The sequence below is a fragment of the Pristiophorus japonicus genome, chromosome 1, assembly GCF_044704955.1.
Source record: "Pristiophorus japonicus isolate sPriJap1 chromosome 1, sPriJap1.hap1, whole genome shotgun sequence".
Lineage (NCBI taxonomy): Eukaryota > Metazoa > Chordata > Chondrichthyes > Pristiophoridae > Pristiophorus > Pristiophorus japonicus.
The window spans coordinates 82,005,884-82,031,815 of NC_091977.1; the positions used below are offsets into that span (position 1 = coordinate 82,005,884).

Below are 25,932 nucleotides of genomic sequence, written 5' to 3' on the forward strand. Positions count from 1 at the left end.
GGGATCGGTCCTAGTCAGCATGGATTTATGAAAGGGAAATCATGCTTGACAAATCTTCTAGAATCTTTTGAGGATGTAACTGGTAGAGTGGACAAGGGAGAACCAGTGGATGTGGTGTATTTGGACTTTAAAAAAGCTTTTGACAAGGTTCCACACAAGAGATTGGTGTTCAAAATTAAAGCACATGGTATTGGGGGTAATGTACTGATGTGGATAGAGAACTGGTTGGCAGACAGAAAGCAAAGAGTCGGGATAAACGGGTCCTTTTCAGAATGGCAGGCAGTGACTAGTGGGGTGCCGCAGGGCTCAGTGCTGGGACCCCAGCTATTTACAATATACATGAATGATTTGGATGAGGAAATTGAGTGTAATATCTCCAAGTTTGCAGATGACACTAAGCTGGGTGGCGGTGTGAGCTGTGAGGAGGACGCCAAAAGGCTGCAGGGTGACTTGGACAGGTTAGATGAGTGGGCAAATGCATGGTAGATGCAGTATAATGTGGATAAATGTGAGGTTATCCACTTTGGTGGCAAAAACACGAAAGCAGAATATTATTTGAATGGCGGCAGATTAGGAAAAGGGGAGGTGCAACGAGACCTGGGTTTCATGGTACATCATCGAAGGGCCGAATGGCCTACTCCTGCACCTATTTTCTTTGTTTCGTTCTGTTGGGGATGCACTGAACAGGTGCCAGGTGGTTCCATGCAGGAAGTAGAGGGAAAATAGTTAATCTTTTTGTATAACTTTGTTCTAAAACAGATTTCTAAAAGCTTTTTTTGGCTTAGTATTTGGAATGAATTGTAACATTGTTTTTTTTTTTTACTAGTCTGTATTTTGTCCAACGTTAGACAAAGTTCTTGAGTCCAATCCCGATAAGCGAGAGGGAGTAATGGGAGAAATGAAAGAGATCCTCGCTCCTATGGCACAGAAGTAAGAAAACTATTAGTGATAAGTTATTACAGAAAAAAGTGATCTGTCTCAAGTGTATTGCCAAGCAAAGAAGTATCTCAGTATCCAAGATATGAAACGACTTTGCGATACACATCCCTGTACATCAACCATCCAGTTTCTCCAGTCCAATGTGAGGCAAGAAAAAGACTAGTCCATTAAGGAGTTCTCTGCCCAAAAGTTCCCTCCAACCCCTTGTAAACGATTAGGCAAGCCTGAGGAAGTACTAGATCTAGCAATTACTTTCCATAATTTACTCTTCCATTCCATATGCTATGATCACTTTGTTTTGCAGAATTCTATTTAATGCCTTCCTTAACAAATGAGGAATTATGTTCCAATGCTAATTCACCCTTTGGGTAAGATACATTTTCTGGCCAACCAACATCATCCCTATTTTCTCAGTTTGTTCGTGTGGCCCCTAACTTTACCCCATCCTATCATCTCAAATATGCTGTCAAATGTAGGATGCCTATATTAATCTCCCAAACTCCAACTCCAACTCATACAGAACATTGCCGCCTATCCTGCACAAAGTACCATTCATTGACATCCCTTGTTACCTAGCTAACTTCATATGAGTTCATTCAATGCCAGTAAGATAATACGCACGCAAGCAAAGTTTCATTTTTAAGAACATAAGAACTAGGAACAGAAGTAGGCCATCTAGCCCCTCGAGCCTGCTCCGCCATTTAACAAGATCATGGCTGATCTGGCCGTGGACTCAGCTCCACTTACCCGTCCGCTCCCCATAACCCTTAATTCCCTTATTGGTTAAAAATCTATCTATCTGTGACTTGAATACATTCAATGAGCTAGCCTCAACTGCTTCCTTGGGCAGAGAATTCCACAGATTCACAACCCTCTGGGAGAAGAAATTCCTTCTCAACTCGGTTTTAAATTGGCTCCCCCGTATTTTGAGGCTGTGCCCCCTAGTTCTAGTCTCCCCGACCAGTGGAAACAACCTCTCTGCCTCTATCTTGTCTATCCCTTTCATTATTTTAAATGTTTCTATAAGATCACCCCTCATCCTTCTGAACTCCAACGAGTAAAGACCCAGTCTACTCAATCTATCATCATAAGGTACCCCCCTCATCTCCGGAATCAGCTTAGTGAATCGTCTCTGTACCCCCTCCAAAGCTAGTATATCCTTCCTTAAGTAAGGTGACCAAAACTGCACGCAGTACTCCAGGTGCGGCCTCACCAATACCCTATACAATTGCAGCAGGACCTCCCTGCTTTTGTACTCCATCCCTCTCGCAATGAAGGCCAACATTCCATTCGCCTTCCTGATTACCTGCTGCATCTGCAAACTAACTTTTTGGGATTCATGCACAAGGACCCCCAGGTCCCTCTGCACTGCAGCATGTTGTAATTTCTCCCCATTCAAATAATAATCCCTTTTACTGTGTTTTTTTTCCCCAAGGTGAATGACCTCACACTTTCCGACATTGTATTCCATCTGCCAAACCTTAGCCCATTCGCTTAACCTATCTAAATCTCTTTGCAGCCTTTCTGTGTCCTCTACACAACCCACTTTCCCACTAATCTTTGTGTCATATTCAAATTTTGTTACACTACACTCTCTCCCCTCTTCCAGGTCATCTATGTATATTGTAAACAGTTGTGGTCCCAGCACCGATCCCTGTGGCACACCACTAACCACCGATTTCCAACCCGAAAAGGACCCATTTATCCCGACTGTCTACTTTCTGTTCGCCAGCCAATTCTCTATCCATGCTAATACATTTCCTCTGACTCAGCGTACCTTTATCTTCTGCAGTAACCTTTTGTGTGGCACCTTATCGAATGCCTTTTGAAAATCTAAGTAAGGTAAAATACTTACAAAACCAAGCAAACTTGATTCTGGGAAACAAGGATTATTGTGTACAGCGCTTTGAGCTCAAACGTCCTGGGTCAAATCCAAATCTGTTACAATATGCTACTTTTTATACCTTTTTGAGCTACAAATCACTAATATAAATGTCCTTATTCACTTTGATAGAAAAAATAGAAAAGCAGAATTTTTTTTAAATGGTGAGAGATTGGGCAATGTTGGTAGTCAGAGAGACCTGGGTGCCTTTGTACATGCATCACTAAAAGTTAGCATGCAGATACAGCAAGCAATTAGGAAAACCAATGGTATATTGGCCTTTATTACAAAATGATCAGAGTACAGGTGTGATGTCCGAAATCCGGAAACCTCAGGACCGAGGCGGGGGAGTCCTGATTTTGGAACATTTTCCGATTTCTGGACAACTCTGCCACACGGATTGGCCCGGATTCCAGAACTTTCCAAATTTCAAAACTCCGGATTTCGGACGATCAACCTGTATAAGAGTAAAGAAGTCATACTGAAATTATATAGAGCCTTGGTGAGACCATACCCGGCGTACTGTACAGTTTTGGATTCCTTACCTAAGGAAAGGATATACTTGCCTTAGAGGGAGTGCAACGAAGGCTCTCTCGACCAATTCCTGGAATGAGGGGATTGTCCTATGAGGAAAGATTTAGTAGAGTAGTCTATCTTCCCTAGATGTTAGAAGAATGAGAGGTAATCATGCTGAAACATACAACATTTTTAAGAGGCTTGACAGGATAGATGCTGGGAGGTTGTTTTCCCTGGCTGGGGATTCCAGAACTAGGGTTCACATTCTCAGAATGAGGGGTCGGCCATTTAAGACTGAGATGAGAAATTTCTTCACTCAAAGGGTTGTGAATCTGTGGAATTCTCTACCCCACAGAGCTGTGAATGCTCAGTCGTTGAATACATTCAAGACAGGGATCGATAGATTTTTGGATACTAAGGGAACCAAGGATACTGAGGTAGAAGATCAGCCATGATCTTATTGAATAGCTGGAGCAGGCTTGAAGGGCTGAATGGCCTACTCTATTTCCTATGTTCTTCTAAAACATACTGCTACCCCTTAACTACAAGATATTTTATTTTTAAGATCAATGGGTAAAGATACACTATTGATTGACATGAATGAGATAGCATCTCATCATGCTTTGCTTCACATTCCTATAACACCTCGGTGGTGGGCAAATCACTAGAATCAATTCTGAGGAACAGTGTAAACCTTCATTTAGAAAGACACAGATTAATCCAGGATGGTCAGCATGGATTTGTTAAGGGAAGGTTGTGTCTGACTAACTTGATTGAGTTCTTTGAGGCGGTAACAAGGAGGGTCGATGAGGGTAGTGCATTTGATAGTAGTTTACATGGATTTTAGCAAGGCCTTTGACGATCCCACATGGTAGGCCGATCAAAAAAGCAAAAGCCCATGGGATCCAAGGGAGAGCGGCAAATTGGATCCAAAGTTGGCTCAGTGGCAGGAAGCAAAGGGTAATGGTTGAGGGGAGATTTTGTGATTGGACAGCTGTTTCCATGGGGTTCCACAGGGCTCAGTACTCTGTCCCTTTTTGTAGTATATATTAATGATTTAGACTTTAATGTAGGGAGCATGATAAAGAAATTTGCAGATTCAAAAATGGGCCATGTGGTTGTGAGTGAGGAGGAAAGCTCCAGACTGCAGCAAGATCAATGAACTGGTCAATTGGGCAGAAAAGTGGCAAATGGAATTCAATCTGGAAAAATGTGAGGTAATGCATTTAGGGAGAGGCAACAAGGCAAGGGAATACACAATACATGGGAGGATATTGAGCGGTGTGGAGGAACAGAGGGACCTTGGAGTATATGTCCACAGATCCTTAAAGGTAGCAGGACAGGTAGATAAGGTAGTTAACAAGGCATATGGAATGTTTTCCTTTTATTAGCTGAGGCATAGAATACAAGAGCAGGGAAGTTATGCTAGAACTGTATAAAACACTAGTGAGGCCACAGCTTGAGTACTGCATGCAGTTCTGGTCACCACATCACAGGAAGTATGTGATTGCACTAGAAATGGTGCATAGGAGATTTACGAGGATATTACCAGGACTGGAAAACTTTAGCTATGAGCAAAAATTGGATAGGCTGGGTTTGTTTTCCTTGGACAGAGGAGGCTGAGGGGAGACTTAATTGAGATGTATAAAATTATGAGGAGCCTAAATATAATGGATAGTAAGGACCTATTTCCCTTAGCAGAGGGGTCAATAACCAGGGGGCATAGATTTAAAGTAGTTGGTAGAAGGATTGGAGGGGAGATGAGGAAACATTTCTTCACCCAGAGGATGATGGGAGTTTGGAACTTTTCATGAAAGGGTATCAGAGGCAGAAACCCTCGTCACATTTGAAAAGTACTTGGGTATGCACTTAATCTACATGACTACAACTGTTATGCCTAGTGCTGGAACGTGAGATTGGGCTGGGTAGCTTTTTCGATCGGTCTGGATACAATGGGCCGAATGGCCTCCTTCTGTGTCGTAATTTTTCTATGATCTTGTTTTCCTACTTCGCGGTCAATGGATCCACTTTATTAGATATTCACACAGTACCATGTCATACCATCTAAATGCCCTTTTTGTACTGAACGAGATAAGCATGCAGGTGCATCTCTCTTGAGGATCAGCTTGCATTCCAAAAGGGAGAGTAAAGCATGAGATTCTGTTTCCACTTTTTTGTTGTACTTTTAAAAATTGCAGAAACTATTTGTGCTAAGTCTCCCTTCTGCCTTCTGTGCATGCATCACTGAGAATTAGGACAAATATCGCCGACCCCCCCCCCCCCCCAGCGGAATACCTATTGATACTTTTTTGCACATGCGTCCAATACCACGTTGGCTCCACTGAGCAGCCGACGCAACTGCCGAGCCTCCCGCAGGCCCCGAGCCTCCAGCTGCGCCGGGGAGAGCGAGAGGGTGGGGTTGTGAATGGAGGGAGGGCCTGGGAAGTGGGGGATGGAAGAGAGAGAGAGAGAGACACGGGTGGGGGGGGGGAGAAATGGGAGAGGGAACACCGATAAGACAGATCACATTCTTCCTGCCCCCGGTGCATGCAAGCACGGTGCGTGTGTTACAAGGGACATCGTTTGGGTGGATGAAATCCAGAAGTCACGACACTGTCACTATTCACTTCGTACGCAATAAACATGTTGACAACCGCACACAATGCTCCATCAAGGTGATAAGGTCTTGCGCTTGGGTAAGGGTCTTCAGCTGGCGGAGGTATGCACTTGCACTGGGGTAAGGGATTTTGGCTGGAACTTGGTGGCTTTTGGGGAGATCTATCCTCCTGGATTCTGAAGGCAAAATGGATCGAATTACAAAGTGGAAATTCACTCGGAACTTGGGCTGGGTGGTTCCAGTTACACATTCCAGCGGAACTTCAGGGTGTGGCTTATCCTCCAAGGGGACCAATCAGTAATAGGTCTGGAGGGCCAATCTGAGAAACTGCTGCATTTCAGTTGGTACAAATAGACGCATCCTTTAGAAATACGTTTAACCCTTTTCCTGCCCCCTTCCAGTGCTCTTCCTTTAGCTCCTCTGGATTCCTCAGTGGGCTCACTCCACCCTACCTCTGCAACCCTCTCCAACCCTGCATTGCTACTCTTGCTTTCTGCTTGAACATCTATCATCTACTACATGCACTTCCCTCTGTTCCCATTGGTGGCAGACTCCTGTCTGCACCCTCCAAAGCCCCTACATTCTGGAACTCTCATTTGTTTAACCTCTCTCTCCCTTCAGAAACTTCTTTGGAAAATCTACCTCTTCAAATGTACCTTTGCCTCCCCTAATTACTCCTCTTCCTGCTCAAGTCTGACCCCCAACTGTGAAGCACCTTCTTATGTTAAAGATGCTATACAAATGTAAGTTGTGTAAACTCGCCGAATTAATAGGGGAGCCCCTTTAAATGTACTTTTATTCTTTAAGCAGGGCTAGCTGATGTAATGTTTATGCTCCTTGTGTAATTCTTTTATTGAAGTAAGTAGCATTGCACACAGTGCTCAATCAAAATTAATCATGTAAATGTAATTTAACCAGTTTGGTCTCTTTTTGGTCATCTCTAGAGAGGCGGTAATAAAGCACACGTTGGTACACAAAGCTTTTTTGGACTTCTTCACATACTGCCCTGACAAAATGAGAATGGTAAATGATTTTTAAAAAGCGATTCTGTATCTAACCATTTAATTATTTTACGGTTGTTTGCCATTTGTGTTTTACTAATCTATTTAAAAAGCGATTCATAATTTGCTAGTTTTATAACATTCTAGTTGATAGATGTAAATCTTGTTATGTTCTGTATTGTACATTTGTATTAAATTTGTTCATTGGATCCTTAGTTTAATTCTTTTGAAACTAAAATATAATTTCAGATTGTGAGTTGGACCAGCAGTAATAACTAGCTTATTTGAGTGTGTAGCTGGGAAGATACTTTACAAGTAAAAGCCACCCCTATTGTCCCCATTAATCAATTGCAATGCCCTATTCCATTATTGTTGTTAGGGACTAGAACCCCAGTCAATTAAAACAAAATTGATTGTAGAAGAAACTTCTTTTAGTTGAATTTGTGAATATTTGTTCAAAAGCTATTAGTTAATGTCCAGAATCAAGTGAAGCACCTTGCTCTGTTAAATATTGTATGCAAATGGAACTTGTATAAACTCACTGAGCCAATAGTGAAACTGCTTTAAATGTACTCTGTTCTTAAAGTAGGGTAACTGATGTAATATATATGCTCCTTCTATGTTCCTTTTATTCGAGATGGTTGGAGTGCATGCAATGCTCAGACTCAATTAATAATTTGAATGTAGTTTAACATTTTAATTGGTCTCTGATCATCTTGGACTGTAATAAAGCACACTACACAAAGCATTTTTTTTAAGTGTTGCTGTGATTAGGATGCGCATATTTAATCAATACCGTTATTTTGAAAATCCTTATGCAGGCTGTTACAAACTGTAGATAGATCATTATAAAGGGTCTTTACAGAGCAGTTATGAGTGGAAAAAAATTCTAAATTAATGCATTTTTGTTTTTAACATGGTGGAAGAATGCTACTGAACCCATTGCAGACTAGACTGGATGCCTTGGAGTGATCTCATTGCCAGTGGTTTCAAAGCTTAAGTGTCTCAGCTGCCATCTGAGGCTTGAGATCATAATTGTCTTGTAATTGTTCATGGGTGTCTTATTCTTGCATGTTAATTTTACGAACAATGACGGACAGGTAAAGACCATCTGGTCCATCAAGCCTGTCCCACACAATTGTGATACTTTGGGCCAGAAATTGCGGTCAGAGGCTTACCCGCGGGCGGATGCCTGCGGCCGCAATAATTTCTACGAAAGTACTTGGTGGTCCCGGAGGTTTGGCGATTTGCGATCCTGGGACTCTATGCAAAGGCCAGCGTAAGGGCCCATGTATCCCAAGATCGTACTGGTTTCGTATGGATCTCATCGGAGTCGGGGGATCCACATTCATACTTATAATTCCGTATGTATGGAGCTGCCATAAGTATGAATGGGAATACCCCCAAAAACACAAACATTGAAAATATATCTTTTTAGACACATTACATCTTTAAAATTAATTAATATGCAATTTAATTAAATATTTTATATAAACATTTATTTTTTTGAAAATATTTTTAATGTTTTAACAGCCTGCTTTTACCAGCATAAGAATTTGAAATAGTCCAACTATTGGGCTTGTGGAGGCCCTTTTCCTTCGCATGCATGTGATCTGTAAAGAATTTTTGACACATCACAAGTGCCCGGTTTAGGCGCTTGCGCTTCGCATACCTAAACCCGGGACTTGCGGGGATCCCATGGCCGTGTGCGCACTTACTCTGTTTTCGTGAACTTGTTTTCTGGCTAGCTATTGGTGCAGAGGCTGATACTCTGAACAAAGAGACTACATTCAAATTATTAATTTTGATTCTGAACAATGTGTGCACTGCAACTTACTCCAATAAAAGGAACATAGTAAAATACAGTAATGAATTTAAGGGGTTTGATTGCTTGATAAATCGGGAGCAGTTTTTAATGGCCATTTAACCCTTGAGATAAGATTGCAGCCTTCAAAATATTCCCACATATCCACTTTAAATATAGCGAGTTTTTTTTGCCAGCATCTAGTTTGCTTCACTTAGTAACATGCATAATAGCCAAACTGAAGGATTGATGATTGTAACTTATGTTATCACCTATTATGTCTATTTGAAAAGCATGTACTTTTCTGAATTCAGGAAATGATTGAAGCAGTAAGAGAAGCAGTCATCTACATGGCGCACACACATGATGGGAGCAGAGTAGCCATGCAATGTTTATGGCACGGGACCCCCAAAGTAAGCTGAACAGAAACAGAGAATCTTTTCCTTTCACTTTTATTTTGGCCCTGATGGGGTTTGTTATATGGTGAATTGTTCTATGGAAGAATCGATGCGCCCATAGATAAATAATAGATCATATGATCGACCAAAGCGTGCTCAGATGTTCTGATATCTGAATTTGTACAATCACAAAAATCTAAGATACCTCCTACTTTAATTCCTCAATTTAAGTTTTGTTTTTATATTCAAAGTGTATGAAAATCAGGTTAGAAACAATTTGTTGTATGTAGTATGATGTAGAATACTGGAGCATTATTTGCAGCATGTAATTCAATAATCATCTCAAGAAATATGAGGGCTCTCCTGAAGGCTCAGCTACTCGCTACCTTATTCAGGCCAGTAAGGTTCCAAGTTTGATTCCCAGTTTCTGCTGAGTTGGTTGATATCAATCGGGGTGAGGTGGTGGTGGTGTGACTAGGGCCACTATAAGTAGCCTTGAGTTAAGGAAGGGATAGTTATCAACAGTTCCCGCTTTTGATCACTGTCCAGTGATTCCCATGGAGCTGCATGTATGCGGATCTCGGACGAGAACTGCGATGTATGATTAGCCTGCTTAGGCATGAAAATTGACTACTTGGAGTCACTAGAGGCCACAGTCCAGTATCTTCAGAAGAGGGAAGAAAGTTAATTTGGGAGGGAAGAACCGAATTACAATAAAACCACATTGTTTGAAGTCCTGAAAGGAGCAAATCACGGGGAAAAGATTATTTGGCTTCACGAAAGATTACACTGACCACTTAATCAGGTTGTTTATTTTTTGTTGAAGCCAGTTTTTAAAACAGTAAATCTTGCTGTATTAATCAATTGTTTGATTGTGCTGGAACTGGTCTAAATAAAGTTCAGTTACAACTCTTTACTAGAACATAACATAAGAAATAGGAGCTGGATTAAGCCATTTGGTCCATTGAGCCTGGCCGATCTGATCATGGACTCTGTTCCACTTCCCTGCCTGTTCCCCACAACCCTTTACTCCCTTATCGCTCAATAAGCTGTGTATCTCTGTCTTAAATACATTCAAAGACCCAGCCTCCACAGCTCTCTGCGGCAAAGAATTCCATAGATTTGCATCCCTCAGAAGAAATTCTGTACAGTTATAGCAGGAGTTCTCTGCTCTTATACTCTATCCCCTTGCTTTCCTGATTACTTGCTGTACCAGCATGCTAACTTTTTGTGTTTCATGCACAAGGACCCCCAGGTCCCTCTGTACTGCAGCACTTTGCAATTTTTCTCCATTTAAATTGTAATTTGCTTTTTTATTTTTTTTTCTGCCAAAGTGGATAAGCTCACATTTTCCCACATTATACTCCATCTGCCAGATTTTTGCCCACTCACTTAGCCTGTCTATATCCCTTTGCAGATTTTTTGTCCTCCTCACAATTTGCTTTCCCACCCATCTTTGTATCATCAGCAAACTTGGCTACATTACACTCGGTCCTTTCATCCAAGTCATTAATACAGGTTGAACCTCCCTTATCTAGAACCCTCGGGACCTGGCCTATTCTGGATAAGGGATTTTTCCAGACATGGGGTGGTCGCGTTAAATTGGATGGTACACTTACTAAGCAAGGGGATATTGGGGCTGGCTGGCTTGGGGCTCGGAGTGCGGCAGAGCAATCATGGTGGCGGGGGGGGGGGGGGGGGAGGAGGAGAAGAGATGGACGGTGGATCGCGGGGTCAGGCCAGCGATTGTGGGAGTCGGCAGCGAGGAAGGACTTCAATCTGTGCATGTGCCACCCAGTGGCCGGGGATGGTTCTGGACGAGGGGTGGTTCCGGGTAAGGGAGTTCTGGATAAGTTAGGTTCAACCTGTATAGATTGTAAATAGTTGAGGACCCAGCACCGATCCCTGCGGCATCCCACTAGTCACTGTTTGCCAACTAGAAAATGGCCCATTTATCCAGACACTCTCTTCTGTTAGTTACCCAATCCTCTATACATGCTAATTACCCCAACCCATGAACTTTTATTTTGTGCAGTAACCTTTTATGTGGCACCTTATCGAATGCCTTCTGGAAATCCAAATACACTGCATCCACTGGTTCCCCCTTATCTGCCCTACTCATTACATCCTCAAAGAACTCCAGCAAATTTGTCAAACATGATTTCCCTTTCATAAAACCATGCTGGCTCTTCTTGATTGAATTATGCTTTTCCAAATGTCCTGCTACTGATTCCTTAATAATGGACTCTAGCATTTTCCCAACGACAGACATTAGGCTAACTGGTCTATAGTTTCCTGCTTTTTGTCTACCTCCTTTTTTAAATAGGGGCGTTACATTTGCGATTTTCCAATCCGCTGGGGCCGCCCCAGGATCCAGGGAACTTTGGGAGATTACAATCAATGCATCCACTATCTCTGCAGCCACTTCTTTTTAAGCCCCTAGAATGTAAGCCATCAGGTCCAGGGGACTTGTCCGCCTTTAGTCCCATTATTTTACCAAGTACTACTTCATTAGTGATGGTGATTGTATTAAGTTCCTCCCTCCCTTTAGCCCCTTGATTATCCACTATTGGAATGTTTTTAATGTCCAACATCTCTGCCATTTCCCTGTTCTCCATTATTAATTCCCCAGTCTCATTCTCTAGGGGACCAACATTTACTTTAGCCACTCTTTTTTTTTTTTTTTCCATTTTTATGTACCTGTAGAAACTCTTACTATCTGGTTTTTATACTCCGTGCTAGTTTACTCTCTCAATCTATCTTTCCTTTATCATTTTTTTTTTGTCGTTCTTCGCTGGCTTTTAAAAGTTTCCCAATCCTCTGGCCTCCCACTAGTCTTGGCCACATTGTATGCCCTTGTTTTCAATTTGATACCATCCCTTATTTCCTAAGTTAGCCACGGATGGTTATCCCTTCTCTTAGTCTTTCCTTCTCATTGCGATATATTTATGTTGCGAGTTATGGAATATCTCCTTAAATGTCTGCCACTGCTCATTAACTAATTTACTAATGATTGCTTTATTCCTTCCTAGGACAGAAAAGTTATTGTTAAAACGTTGAAGACCTTCATAGAGAAAATTGCTACAGTAAGATGTAGATTTATTTAAACTTGTTTCTTGTATGTGAGGAGTTCAAAGTCCTTTTGGAAATGCAACTAGACTTTTTAAGATGGAGGTGGAGAAATAGAGAATATAATAAATGTTAGTCAATTGAAAGATGGAACAGTTTTTTAAGTGGGTTTGTTAATATTTCGTATCTCCTGTTACTTGATCAAAAATTACCCTGTGGAGCAAAATTGTCTTGTGTTATAGATTAAATGATCATTGACCAGATTTGTTGCAGATAGTGGACTGGAAGATTTAGTGATCCCTCCTACCTTTGAATCTTTCTGTTCAACATGCCAGACCTCTGCTAGTACTAATTTACAATTGGGTGAGAGAGCAGTACTAATTTACAATTGGATGACATGTCCTTACCCATGAGCAAAGACATTGGTAGCCTCTTCAGTGAAGATTGGGAACTTGCAATGTGATAAATCCAAGCTGTAAATTGCATGTCCATCCTTTCAGTGGTGAGTCAGATCTGTTCAGCAGCATTCTGTGCCAACCAACATTTTTATTTTTTCTGCAACTATCACATTCTTAGGCTTTGATTTTATCACTAACGCTGAAGGAATAGCCACATTCATACTCCAGTTAAAGCTAATTTAAAAGATTAGAGGTTTAGTGATTTAAGGAATTAGTGCTTATTTGAGAGGGGGTTACATTTTTAGTAGGTTTTTTTGTTTTTAGCTTAAATCCTGCTGCTCCCTGGAGAGCAGTATTTGTGTAGTTGATGTCGAAGTGGTTCAACATGTGCACATGTTGAATTCTGGAATACTGACCTACACATGCCATATAAATTGTTTTGCAGGGTGAATTTTCCCATTTGGTTCTCACAGCTGCTTTTGACTGCATCGATGACACAAAACTTGTGAAACAGATAATTCTGTCGGTGAGTATTCAAACTTGTTCTATATTAATTTGAAAGCGAGAAAAATGTCTACTCTAAGTACTTGTTTGGAGAGCTTCCATTTCTGTAGAGGAAAACATCTTATTAAAAATGACTCATGTTTGTTAGTGTCAGTTTTCTTGCTAACAAGTAAACCTTCAAGTAAAATCCCTCCCTGCTAGGCCATTTGGAGACTTGAATTATGATGAGCACCTCTAAATACTGGAGTGATTCCATTGTAAATGCCTGGCTGGCTGCAGGGTTGACTTCAGACTTGGCTAAAAGCCATTCTGGAGCTGCCCAACCCAAGGAAATGACACAGCAGTCTTTGAATCTTGACAAAAATAAATGTTTTAATCTCAAAGCTTGTAGATGTTACACACAAATTTTGCTCAATTATCTGGAAATGTGAAGGTCCAAGATTTCAACAAAAGCAAGTTGGTGTCCTTTGCTACTAAGTAATAATGGATTTACTATTGAGCCTGATATTCCAATAAAATTTGTGCAGTTGAAGATCAGATGAATTGAAAATCAGGTAAGCGGGTAATTCAAGGTTTTTTTTTTTTTAAGAGTAAATATAAATGGTTGCTTTATGAGCAGCTTCCGAGGTCCAAGCTTTGCATTCAATGTCAACAGGGCATCTCTGACTTGGACCCTTTTCCTTTTCTTCTGTCCCTCCACCACTTATACCACATCAACTGGTTCTCCCTTGTCCACTTTACTGGAAACATCCTCAAAAAATTCCAGAAGATTTGTCAAGCATGATTTCCCTTTCACAAATCCATGCTGACTTGGACCTATCATGTCACCTCTTTCCAAATGCGCTGCTATGACATCCTTAATAATTGATTCCATCATTTTACCCACTACTGAGGTCAGGCTGACAGGTCTATAATTCCCTGTTTTCTCTCTCCCTCCTTTTTTAAAAAGTGGGGTTACATTGGCTACCCTCCACTCGATAGGAACTGATCCAGAGTCAATTGAATGTTGGAAAATGACTGTCAATGCATCCGCTATTTCCAAGGCCACCTCCTTAAGTACTCTGGGATGCAGTCCATCAGGCCCTGGGGATTTATCGGCCTTCAATCCCATCAATTTCCCCAACACAATTTCCTGACTAATAAAGATTTCCCTCAGTTCCTCCTCCTTACTAGACCCTCTGACCCCTTTTATATCCGGAAGGTTGTTTGTGTCCTCCTCGGTGAATACCGAACCAAAGTACTTGTTCAATTGGTCCGCCATTTCTTTGTTCCCCGTTATGACTTCCCCTGATTCTGACTGCAGGGGACCTACGTTTGTCTTTACTAACCTTTTTCTCTTTACATATCTATAGAAACTTTTGCAATCCGTCTTAATGTTCCCTGCAAGCTTCTTCTCGTACTCTATTTTCCCTGCTCTAATCAAACCCTTTGTCCTCCTCTGCTGAGTTCTAAATTTCTCCCAGTCCCCGGGTTCGCTGCTGTTTCTGGCCAATTTGTATGCCACTTCCTTGGCTTTAATACTATCCCTGATTTCCCTTGATAGCCACGGTTGAGCCACCTTCCCTTTTTTATTTTTACGCCAGACAGGAATATTGGCAACTTGTGCTGGAGTATACATCCAGTAGGGCTAGCAACCTTTCAGCATCTTGCTTAAGTTACCACCAAGTGTCAGCAGTATCAACGGCGAGTCTAACCCTGTCCTTTCCTAGCATCCAAACCTGCATGCATTCTCGTTGGAGCATAATTAGTAACGGGGCCCTGATTGTGCCTTTTCCCGCTCCCCCGGCCTACGTATTGCAAAAGTCTGCTAAATTAATATGCAGCCAATGTGCTTTTGGAAATAATTATCCAAATTTGTGCAGTATCCCTGAACATAAGAACATTAAGCAGGAGTAGGTCATTTGGCTCTTCAAGCCTGCTCTGCCATTGAATAAGATCATGGCTCATCTGATCTTGGCCTCAACTCTACTTTCCTGCCCACTCCCCAGAACCCTCGACACCCGTGTCGTTTGAAAACCTGTCTATCCACCTTCAATATATTCAATGTCCCGGCCGCCACAGTTCTCTGGGGTAGAAAATTTCAAAGATTCACGACCCTCAGAGAAGAAATTCCTCCTCATTTCCGTTTTAAATGGGCGACCCCTTATTCTGAAACTATGACCCTAGTTCTAGCTTCTCCCACGAGGTGGAACATCTACTCTGCATTTACCCTGTCAAGGCCTCTCAGAATCTTTTATGTTTCAATAAGATCACCTCTCATTCTTCTACACTCCATTGAGTAAAGGCCCAACCTGCTCAACCTATCTTCATAAGACAACCTCTTCATCTCAGGAATCAACCTAGTGAACCTTCTCTGAACTGCCTCCAATGCAAGTATATCCTTCCTTAAATAAGGAGACCAAAACTGTACGCAGTACTCCAGGTGGGGTCTCAACAGCACCCTGTGCAGTTGTAGCAAGACTTCTCTACTTTTATAGTGCATCCCCCTTGCAATAAAGGCCAACATTCCATTTGCCTTACTAATTACTTGCTGTACCTACATTCTTTTTGTGTTTCATGTACAAGGACCCCCAGATCCCCCTCTACCGCAGCATTTTGTAATCTCTCCCCATTTAAATAATTAGCTTTTTTATTCTTCCTACCAAAGTGAATAACCTCACATTTTCACACATTATATTCCATCTGCCAAATTTTTGCGCATTCACTTAACCTATCGATATCCCTTTGTAGATTCTTTGCGTCCTCCTCACAACTCGCTTTCCCGCCCATCTTTGTATCATCAGCAAACTTGGCTACATTACACTCGGTCCCTTCATCCAAGTCATTAATATAGATTCTAAATAGTTGAGGCCCCAGCACTGATCCCTGTGGCACCCCACTAGTTACAGTTTGCCAACCTGAAAATTACCCATTTATCCCAACTCTGTTTTCTGTTAGTTAGCCAATCCTCTATCCATGCTAACATATTACCCCCCAACCCCGTGAGCTCTTAAATTGTGCAGTAACCTTTTATGTGGCACCTTGTCGAACTGTGTTGTCTGAGGCACAGTTCCACTCCTGAGGCAGATCTGAATTTGGGAGCTGTCATGTCCCCTGTCACCAGTAAAACCAAACCCAGCAAAAGTTGCTACCTTCATGAGGTGGAGTAAGGAAGAAAAGTCTGAAATGAAATGGCGGACGAGCTAAGTAGGAGGATTAAATTGGGGGGGTGGGAGGGGAGGGAGAGAAATTGCTGTCGGAGGCTGCTTTCGTATGAACGCCTCCGACCTGGAAGAAATTTACGAAATACCTAGTGATCCCAGAGGAATGTAGAGTATCCGGTCGGAGGCCTAAATTCACTGCTCAGTGCATGAGATGTCTTTCAGTTACGTACCTACAAGCTGGAGTCATGTGGGCCTGGACCACCAATCATTATGCAGTTTTCTCATTGATAAAAATGGGAGCTCTGTTTGTATAGACTCCCATTACTATCAATGAGAAAAACCCCAAGAACACTGAAACACAGCATAATAAATAAATAAATAAAACACACCACATATTTAAAATGAATTGTAATTAAATGTTTTTGAAAAAAAAATATTTGGGGGAATCTTTTGTGTTTTAATAGTGTTAAAAATAAACTTGCCTTAACTGACAGGGTTTTTAATATAAAAATGAGTATTTAAATGTAATTTTTATGTTTTAAAACTCTTCCGCTGATAAAAGTAGGCTATGCGCCTGCTTTTACCAGGCGTAAAAGTTTGAAGGACATTCGCTGGGCATGAGTTGGGCAAATAGCCCAATCTCTCCCGTGTGGATGTCCTCCTCCCAGGGATGCGGAGTATCTGTATGGAGAAATCTTGACAGATTGGAAAAGCCGTTTTTTGGCGCATGCGCATCGCGCCCCAAAAAACGGCTTGTACGAGGCTTCACCAGGTCCGTGCACATTTCATACGGACCCGACCAGGCCGGAATTTTCGGCCCATTAGCTCAGAAATTAAATGACTGGTTGTTTTCTGTTGGACTGTTTAAATTTGATGTCTGCATACCTTTGAATCAGAACTAACAGAAGAATTAAGTTCCACTGTCTATTTACAGGAGATCATCAGTTCCTTGCCTAACTTGATCAACAATAAATATGGCAAAAAAGTCTTGGTGTATTTACTAAGTCCGAGGGACCCAGCACATAGCGTGCCGGAAATTATTAAACTTCTACAACAAGGTGATGGCAATGTTCACAGGTCAGAATGCTTTACTTGTTCAAATTATTGCAGTTGTTGTGTTGAGGGATTTGCCTTTTTGATCTTAAATTTTAGGATGCTCTGTTAATTTCAATGAGAACATTTGAAGTTCATGTAGATAAATGAACAAAGAAGGTAGAATCTAAAGCGGGCAGAATCTAAAGCAGTTGAATAATGAATCTTCTGCAACTTATGATTGGGTGAACATTTTGAAAGATTACCAGGGTGGCTGGTGGAACAAGAAACCTTAATGGGTTTCAAGAAGGAGTTGGACAGGTTCTTTTCAACAAATAGGATTTTGGGTTATTAGAATGCACCAAGGGAACACTGGGTAAGTGGGCTGGATGGAATGACAGTTGTCTCCTGTATGAAACTGTTGCTATGTTTGCAGTTAACAACCCTCTACCCTCCCCCTTAACAAGTCTCACAATTTTGTTAGGTCACCAATCACACAGAAAAAACATTTTTGTAAAATACGGGATTTCACTTTATCAGCCATACAGATTAGGAAGGCCACGGGTTTAGCCCCAGTCTGAGTAGTTGTCTTATCTCAGCTGAGGTACAAATAGGGACACTATAACTGACATGAGCACCCTTGAGTTATCATAGGAAAATTTATCCAGGGTACTCATTTGTGAGTATTATATGATTTGCCCCTCCAGAAAGCGTGCATGTGTAGACATTGAATGAGGATACGATTAGGCTCAGCTCAGATGTCCTCGCCGATTAGAAATCCCTTCTGTCACTTGTCAAGATTTACATGTAGATATTCATAGAATGGTTACAGCACTGAAGAAGGCCGTTCAGCCCGTGCCAGCTCTCTGCAAGAGCACCTCAGCTAGTCCCACTCCCCCGTCCTTTTGCCTGCAAATTTTTCGCCTTCAGGTATTTACCCAACTCTCTTTTGAAAGCAGTGATTGAGTTTTCCTCCGCCACCCTTTCAGGCAGTGAATTCCAGATCCGAAACACTCGCTGCGCAAAAAAGTTTTTTCTTATGTCGCTTTTGGTTCTTTTGCCAATCTGTGTCTCCTGGTTCTCAACCCTTCTGCCAATGGGAACAGTTGCTCTCGATCTACTCTGTCCAGACCCCTCATGATTTTGAATACCTCCATCAAATCTCCTAATCTTCTCTGCTCGAAGGAGAACAACCCCAGCTTCTCCAGTCTATCCACATAACTGAAGTCCCTTATCCCTGGAACCATTCTTGTAAATCTTTTCTGCACCCTCTCTAAGGCCTTTACATCTTTCCTAAATTGTGTCCAGTGTTTTATACAAGTTCTTCATAATTTCCATGCTTTTGTACTCTATCTCTATTCATGAAGCCTAGGACCCCCTCAACCTGCCCTGCCACCTTCAACGATTTGTGCACATATACCCCTAAGTCTCTGTTCATACGGCCCCTTTGGGATTGTACCCTTTACTTTATATTTCCTCTCCTCATTCTTTCTACCAAAATGTATCACTTCGCACTTTTCTGTTTAAATTTCATCTGCCACATGTACACCCATTCCACCAGCCTGTCTGTCTTCTAGAAGACAATCACTATCCTCCTCACTGTTCACTATACTTCCAAATTTTGTGTCATCTGCAAATTTTGAAATTGTACCCTGTACACCCACATCCAAGTCATTAATCATGATCGGCAGTCCCTTGAAATCGAGAAAGACATGCTTCCACTACAAAAGTGACTGTACAGTCCAACACGTGAATTACAGTCTCTGTCACAGGTGGGACAGACAGTGGTTGAAGGAAAGGGTGGATGGGTAGTCTGATTTTTCTGCACGCTCCTTCCGCTGTCTGCGTTTGGTTTCGAGGCTCGGTGTTCAGCGCCCTCCTGGATGCTCTTCCTCCACTTAGGGCGGTCTTGGGCCAGGGATTCCCAGGTGCCGATGGGGATGTTGCACTTTATAAAGCTTATGGTCTGCAGGGCAGTAGGAATACGCACCCTCCTATATGGCTCAGAGACGTGGACCATAAACAGTAGACACCTCAAAGCGCTAGTGAAGTACACCAGCGCTGCCTCCACGAGATCCTGCAAATCCACTGGGAGGATAGACACACCAACGCCAGTGTTCTCAATCAGGTCAACGTCCCCAGCATCGAAGCACTGACCACAGTCGACTAGCTCCATTGGGCGGGCCACATCGTCCGCATGCCCAACACAAGACTCCCAAAGCAAGCACTCTATTTGGAACTCCTACACGGCAAGTGAGCCCGAGGTGGGCAAAGGAAACGTTTCAAGCTCACCCTCAAAGCCTCCTTGATAAAGTTCAAGTCATTAATATATATCCAGAAAAGCAGTGGTTCGAGTACCAATCCCTGGGGAACACTGCTTCCTCCAATCCGAAAAACAACCGTTCACCAGTACACTCTGTTCCCTGTCACTTAGCCAATTTCTTATCCATGCTGCCACTGTCCATGTTATTCCATGGGCTTCAACTTTGCCAGCAAGCCTATTATGTGGCACTCCTTTTGGCAATCCATAAACACCATGTCAACTGCATTGCCCTCATCAACCCTCTCTGTTACTTCATCAAAAAACTCTGATCAAATTGGTTAAATGATATTTGCTAACAAATCCGTGCTGGCTTTCCTTAATTAATCCACACTTCCATCAGCATCTTAGGATGCATCCCATCCTGTCCTGGTGAATTACTTTAAGTAAGTACAGCCAGCCTTTCTAGTGCCTTGTCTTTATCAGTTCTCATCCCATCCAGTATCTCCTCTACCTCCTCCTTTACTATGTCTATGGCAGCATCTTCCTTGGTGAAGACAGATGCATAGTACTTATTCAGTACCTCAGCCATACTTTCTGCACTTTTGAAAGAATAGAGGCTAGAAACTGGGGATTACATGGACATTCAAGGGTGGACATTTTGAGGGATTATAATTGTTGTGAAAACAGTTGAAAATGTCTGCTAGCTCACAAGCTAAGGCTATAAATTCTGCCAACATTTAATGTAGTTCTTGAAATCTTTAGCATTTTTTCTTCAATTTGAAATATTACTGGATAAATGTGATATTTCTATTAAGTTGAAAAATATTTTTTGATTCTTAATGAAATTTCATATGGGAACAGTAGCATGGTGCTTATGTTAGTCGACTAGTAATCCAGAGGCCTGGACTCATAATCCAGAGACGAGTTCAAATCCCACCACGGCATCTAGAGAATTTAAATTCAGTTAATCAAATATATTGAATAAAAAGTTAGCATCCGTAATGGTGACCATGAGACTATCGGATTGTCGTAAAAACCCATCTGGTTCACTAATGTCCTTTAGGGAAGGAAATCTGCTGACCTTATCGGTCTGGCCTATTTGTGACTTGAGACCCACAGCAATGTGATTGACACTTAACTGCCCTCTGAAGTGGCCTTGCAAGCCACTCAGTTGTACACAACCACTATAAAAAACAATACTTGCAGTGGTTCAGGAAGGTGGCTCATCATTATCTTCTCAAGGACAATTGGGGATGGGCAATAAATGCTGGCCTTGCCAGCGACTCCCTCAGGAACGAGTATTTAAAAAAATATATATTTTTATTAATGGATAATCTGGAAAATTGACTATTACAAATGAAAATGAGAACAAAAGTATATACCATGGAATTGATTTAAATGCATTACTTATATATATCATATACAAAAATGAAGTCCTGAGAATCAAAAGATTTCATTGTTTATTACACCAGTAAGAAGGATACAAACATTCGTCATCGTGAGCTGCTCGAAGCCATCTCTCCACATTTGCTGCAATACCTGCAGGAGAATGCTCGTGAAATGGTGATGAATAAAGCAACAAGTGTCATTGTGGCAAATATTCTTGGCTGTGCCATTGGTGATATCCAGCCAGCCATTAACGCTATAGCAAATGTGGCTGCAGAAGATTTTGTACCTGGAGGCAATAATGGTGAGGTAATGTACAAACATGCAACTTTTGTTTTTAACTCTATGGGCTAGATATTGGTCTTTTGGCGATTAGCAGTATTTCTGCAGCATTTTTCTCCAAAAATACCGTTGCAAATACCGCTATTTTTTTAAAGGGGTAAAATTGGCAACAAAATGTGCCAGATGGTAAAAAATCGTCGTTGCACGAGGATTCGCGGTGGAAACCATGGTCCTCTCCACCTTTTAGTTTGAGGCTGATTACCGATAAAAAGACGGGTCTGGGAGGGGAGAAAACACACGCACAAAAATTACAAAACATTTACAAGACCCTTAACTAAGTAATAGCTGCAAAAGAATTAAAAAATAAAAACTTTAACTTACCTTTTTTTGCATGACGGCGGTCCGCTTTTCAGCGGTATTTCAAAACCACTGACTCACAACTTTGGTCAATTTAGGTGAACACCTTTTACTGTCAAAAAAGGCAAAATATTGCTCGAAAAACAATTTCTAGCCCCTTGTATCTATGTGGCATTAGGCATTCTACATCTTGAACCATTAGAATTACATTGTTTTAAAGCAGCATTTAACTTCATTTAGCCTTTTTTAAAGTTTGGATTGCTATATTCTGAATGCAGAAAGCTGCATTTAATTTTCAAGATCAACAGATTCTCTTTAAAGGACACTGCATCCATTTAATATCTTATGCAGAACCATTTCTTTCAATAATGCAATTATTCCTGCACTGAATGCTTGAGGCACACAATTGCTTTTTCATCTTGTAGAAATTTCACATTTTGTTTTGCCATTTATCCTTTTACAATGCTTAGTCACATACAGGGTAAACATATTTCCGTGCAGTAACCAAGATTTAGTAACCAAAATGGCAATAAAAAGACCAAAAAGGCTGTTCTACCGATTTAATTTTTTTTCTCATTTGATCATTTAAGATGTATGACTTTATCTTGTCCTGTCAGATCAGCCATGATCTTATTGAATGGTGGAGCAGGCTCGAGGGGCCTAATGGCCTACTCCTGTTCCTATTTCTTATGATCAAAAGAGAATTGCAGTATACATGTACCAGTCAGACTGTGGTCACACTAGTGCAATTAAAAACGCTTCTGGGAGCCAGGTACATTAAGAGCAAAAGAGATAAATAGCTGATGGAGGACAATGGATTTTATGTAATGTGGACTTATGCAGGTGTACTTTGGAATGCTTACTAATCACTAAGAATATCCTACTTGATACTAGTCTTAAAATTAGCTAGTTAAAATGTATTTGGGATAATCTAGTCCTATTAAGTGACACAAAATTAGTAACTACCGGATGTTGGGAGTTTCTGACTGTACAATTAATCCATTGTAAAGAATTTACTCAGTGGAGCATATCGTCTTTTTAGTTCTTTCTTCTTGTGTAAGAGTTTACCACAAACAGGTGGTAAATGACCAGTTATATAATATTAACAATGGCCATTTATTTCAGTAAGTATGATTTTTAAAAATTGAAGCCCCCGTTTCAAATGTTAGTTTTTTAAAATCTTTTTTTAAATAGAGTTATTGTGGAATTTAACTCTGAACAAATTGGTAACTGGAGCATACCTGAAATGTGATTTTTTTTTTTTAAATTCCCTCTTCCTATTTTTAGCTCCACATGGCAGAGCACCCTGCAGGCCACCTGGTTCTTAAATGGTTAATAGAACAAGATGGAAAGATGAAAGAACTTGGAAAGTCAGGTAGGGAAGATTGCATTGATTTTAATGTATGCTTTCCAGGACATGTTGAAGCACCTTTGGAATAAACTAAAATGGCATTTTAGAGGGGCTCTCAGTTGTTCAATTGACTGAGTTTAAACATATGTTTTGGTTGGTGAGATGTGGAGGGACATTTTAATAGCCCACTTCCCCTCACCAGTTTGGGTCTTGTGCACATCCTGGAAGTAAGCATAAACTAGTACAGGCAAAACTTGAGCAACCGTGGACACTGGAAAATCAAATAAAGGTGGAATAAAATCTCTTTCAAATTAGCATTTGAGAATATTATGTGTTATTTCTTGGAGGTGCTTTATATTGAGCAGAATCCTAAGTGAATCAAAAGCTTTCAGTAAAAATAATGCAAGAGCACTTGAGTAACTTTAAAGTCAATTCTTGGTCACAGCTGTGAGTGCACTATTTTGTCTTTCTTCAGTGTGGGAATAGCATTCTCAAAGGGGCTTCTCCAGCCCTGAGATGAAACCTCTCTGGGTGGAGGGGAGGGGCGGGAAATGGTTATTGCCTTCATTCTCCTTCATCTGATCCCATTCCGATGCACTATAAGCAGTCATTGCTTCTAGCCCGAGTGAACATGGCCTTTGATCTCCCCTCTCCATTGTTTCCCTGCCATCAATTTTAAAAACTTCTTCTGCTGCATTCCTGTCCACACAACACAAATAAGCTTTAAGCTCTTTAAAGCACATCAGATTTTAAGAATGTAGTAATTCCTTTAAATGACTTGAGCCACTTCCCTGGTCATGGCTGTGGCTATAGTGCATTTCACAGAAGTACCCCACAAACCTCCCCCACCACCCCCCGTATTGCTATTTGCAGATCAGACTCTACACCCCACCATGGTTCCACTGCTGCCACACCCCGCCACTTCCCTGCTCCCAAATCCAAAACCCGGCTCCTAAACTAAAACCCCTCTGCTGTCCTCGGCTACTCTTTGAAAGTATTAAAATCGCCTCTGCATACTTGGAACATCTCTGCATTCTAGACTTTAAAAAAAAAACTTCCCTATATAGCTAAACAAATATAATAATGAAGGCCAATGTTTTACAACTTACTCAAAAATGTTGACATTTCATACGGACACAAATATACTGCTAACACATCCATAGCATACATATTGGAAAATTGTACAGGGACTTAAGATACCTAACCATATATTCCAGTCTAAATTAGTCATGCAGGGAATGCAGTACATCACTAAGAGAAGTGCAGTTTCACATTTGTGACCATAAATTTAATGCCAACAGAGTTAAGTGCATCACAATATGTCATCAAATGGGTTTTGCATTCTAACTAACATAATTACACATACTGTGCCAGATTACAATATGGTTTCGCAAGTTTAAATTTACTGCATCATTAATGCATCATTAAGTTCCAGTATTCAGCTAACCCTGTGACATAAGCATAAGAAATACAATTGTTCTTTTGTAGATTAGCTGCTATGGCATTGAGCATTTTTGCCTTCCTCTTGGATGTTTTGCCTTCTTTAGGAATGCCCGTGCTGAGTTGTAGTCTTTTTTTCAATAGACTTCTAGTGCTAGCCCAATCTAACTTTGCTTGTATGCTATTTCTCAGTATTGTTACCAAAGTTCTGTGTGCTCAGAGATTTAAGCTATTGACAGTTGTGACACACTTTGAAGTTTTCTTCTGTTCGATTAAACACAAGCTTCTAATTTCCATTCTGAACACACTTTAGAAGATGCATTTCCAAAGCTCTTCGTAAATTTCTGAAATCTTGCCTAAACCTTATTTTATCTCAAAGGGATCCCATAAGAGGGTTATTAGTGACCAACCACGATTAATTAATTCATATGGATCCTTTTCCAAGGTGTCATTTAACTGAATAGTCACCTGTCAGAAACTATAACATCCATATTTGAATTAGTTTAATGAAAAACATGACTCCATTAGGTGTTGGGATTTTTTTCATTTTGCTGTTGCCTAAATCGTGATAAATAAAGACAGCCTTCTGATATCGGGGATGTTCAAGGTTCTTGTGCTTTAATGCATAGTACTTTAATCAATCTGATCTGCAGTATTGCTATACTACTTTATCACCACTGCACTGGTGACTCTCCTCTTGCACATGGCAAAGTGGGGAAGGACTTCAACCATGTTAACATGCTGTTGGCCTGCTTTAACTCCAGTTCTATTGCATCACATTGGTCAATTGTCTTTGTTTGAAGTGTTAGCATGTGAATACTACTGACAAAAGTACTTTACTATATAAACTATTAGACCTATCGTAACTTATTTTCGAAATTGATATTGAAAGGATAAACTTTTAATTTAAACCTGCATTAAGGGTAGACTGCATGCCAACAAACTATAGGCATTTATGCTTTACAAGGACAAATATTTGAAATCTGAACTACAATTTAATCAAAAAATAAATCAGTGATGCATACATTCCTGTTTTGTTGTGCACAATGATAGTCTGACACTTTTTAGAAACATCTTTAAGCTTTCAAGTCAAGATTCAAAGCCCAATTAGATTATGCTGGTTCTCCTTTGCATTGGCATTCTAGAAGGTTTATCACAAAGGTAGATTAATCATTGCATTCTCCTTGACCTGTTTGGACAATTCTGTTTGTGCCCTTGTTATACTTACCAAAGTAAATTAATCATTTGAGGATCAATTGTGCTGTTGCAATATTGTGAAAGATTATTTGCTGCAGGTGAAGTGTAACTGCTCCAGAATAATACCAACAAATCTTATAAGGGGCAACAATAAAACATTCTGAAGAAAATTACTTAATGACAATTCTTAAATCTTTATTACAGAATGCTTTGCAAGAACATTAATAGAGTATGTTGGGATTCAGAATCTAAAGACCTGGGTGCAGGTAAACCGTGGAGCTATTGTGCTTTGTTGGTAAGTATGAAATTACTTTCTAATTCCTGGTTACAATATAATTTTTTTGTAGATATAT

The 25,932-nt window shown here is 40.8% G+C and overlaps 1 protein-coding gene across 2 annotated transcripts in view; it reads left to right on the forward strand.

Moving 5' to 3' along the window:
• The window catches only part of pum3 (pumilio RNA-binding family member 3), a 71,418-nt gene that overhangs the window by 29,965 nt on the left and 15,521 nt on the right, over positions 1-25,932 (forward strand). Inside the window, exons 9-17 of one of the 2 annotated variants that reach the window (XM_070881296.1) lie at positions 827-930; positions 6,899-6,977; positions 9,074-9,172; positions 12,190-12,243; positions 13,070-13,150; positions 17,206-17,348; positions 21,039-21,261; positions 22,879-22,966; positions 25,784-25,874. In XM_070881296.1, coding sequence (XP_070737397.1) covers positions 827-930; positions 6,899-6,977; positions 9,074-9,172; positions 12,190-12,243; positions 13,070-13,150; positions 17,206-17,348; positions 21,039-21,261; positions 22,879-22,966; positions 25,784-25,874 — 962 coding nt within the window. Of the gene's footprint in view, positions 1-826; positions 931-6,898; positions 6,978-9,073; positions 9,173-12,189; positions 12,244-13,069; positions 13,151-17,205; positions 17,349-21,038; positions 21,262-22,878; positions 22,967-25,783; positions 25,899-25,932 lie in introns of those variants that run through there. The other variant, XM_070881287.1, reaches the window with a different exon arrangement.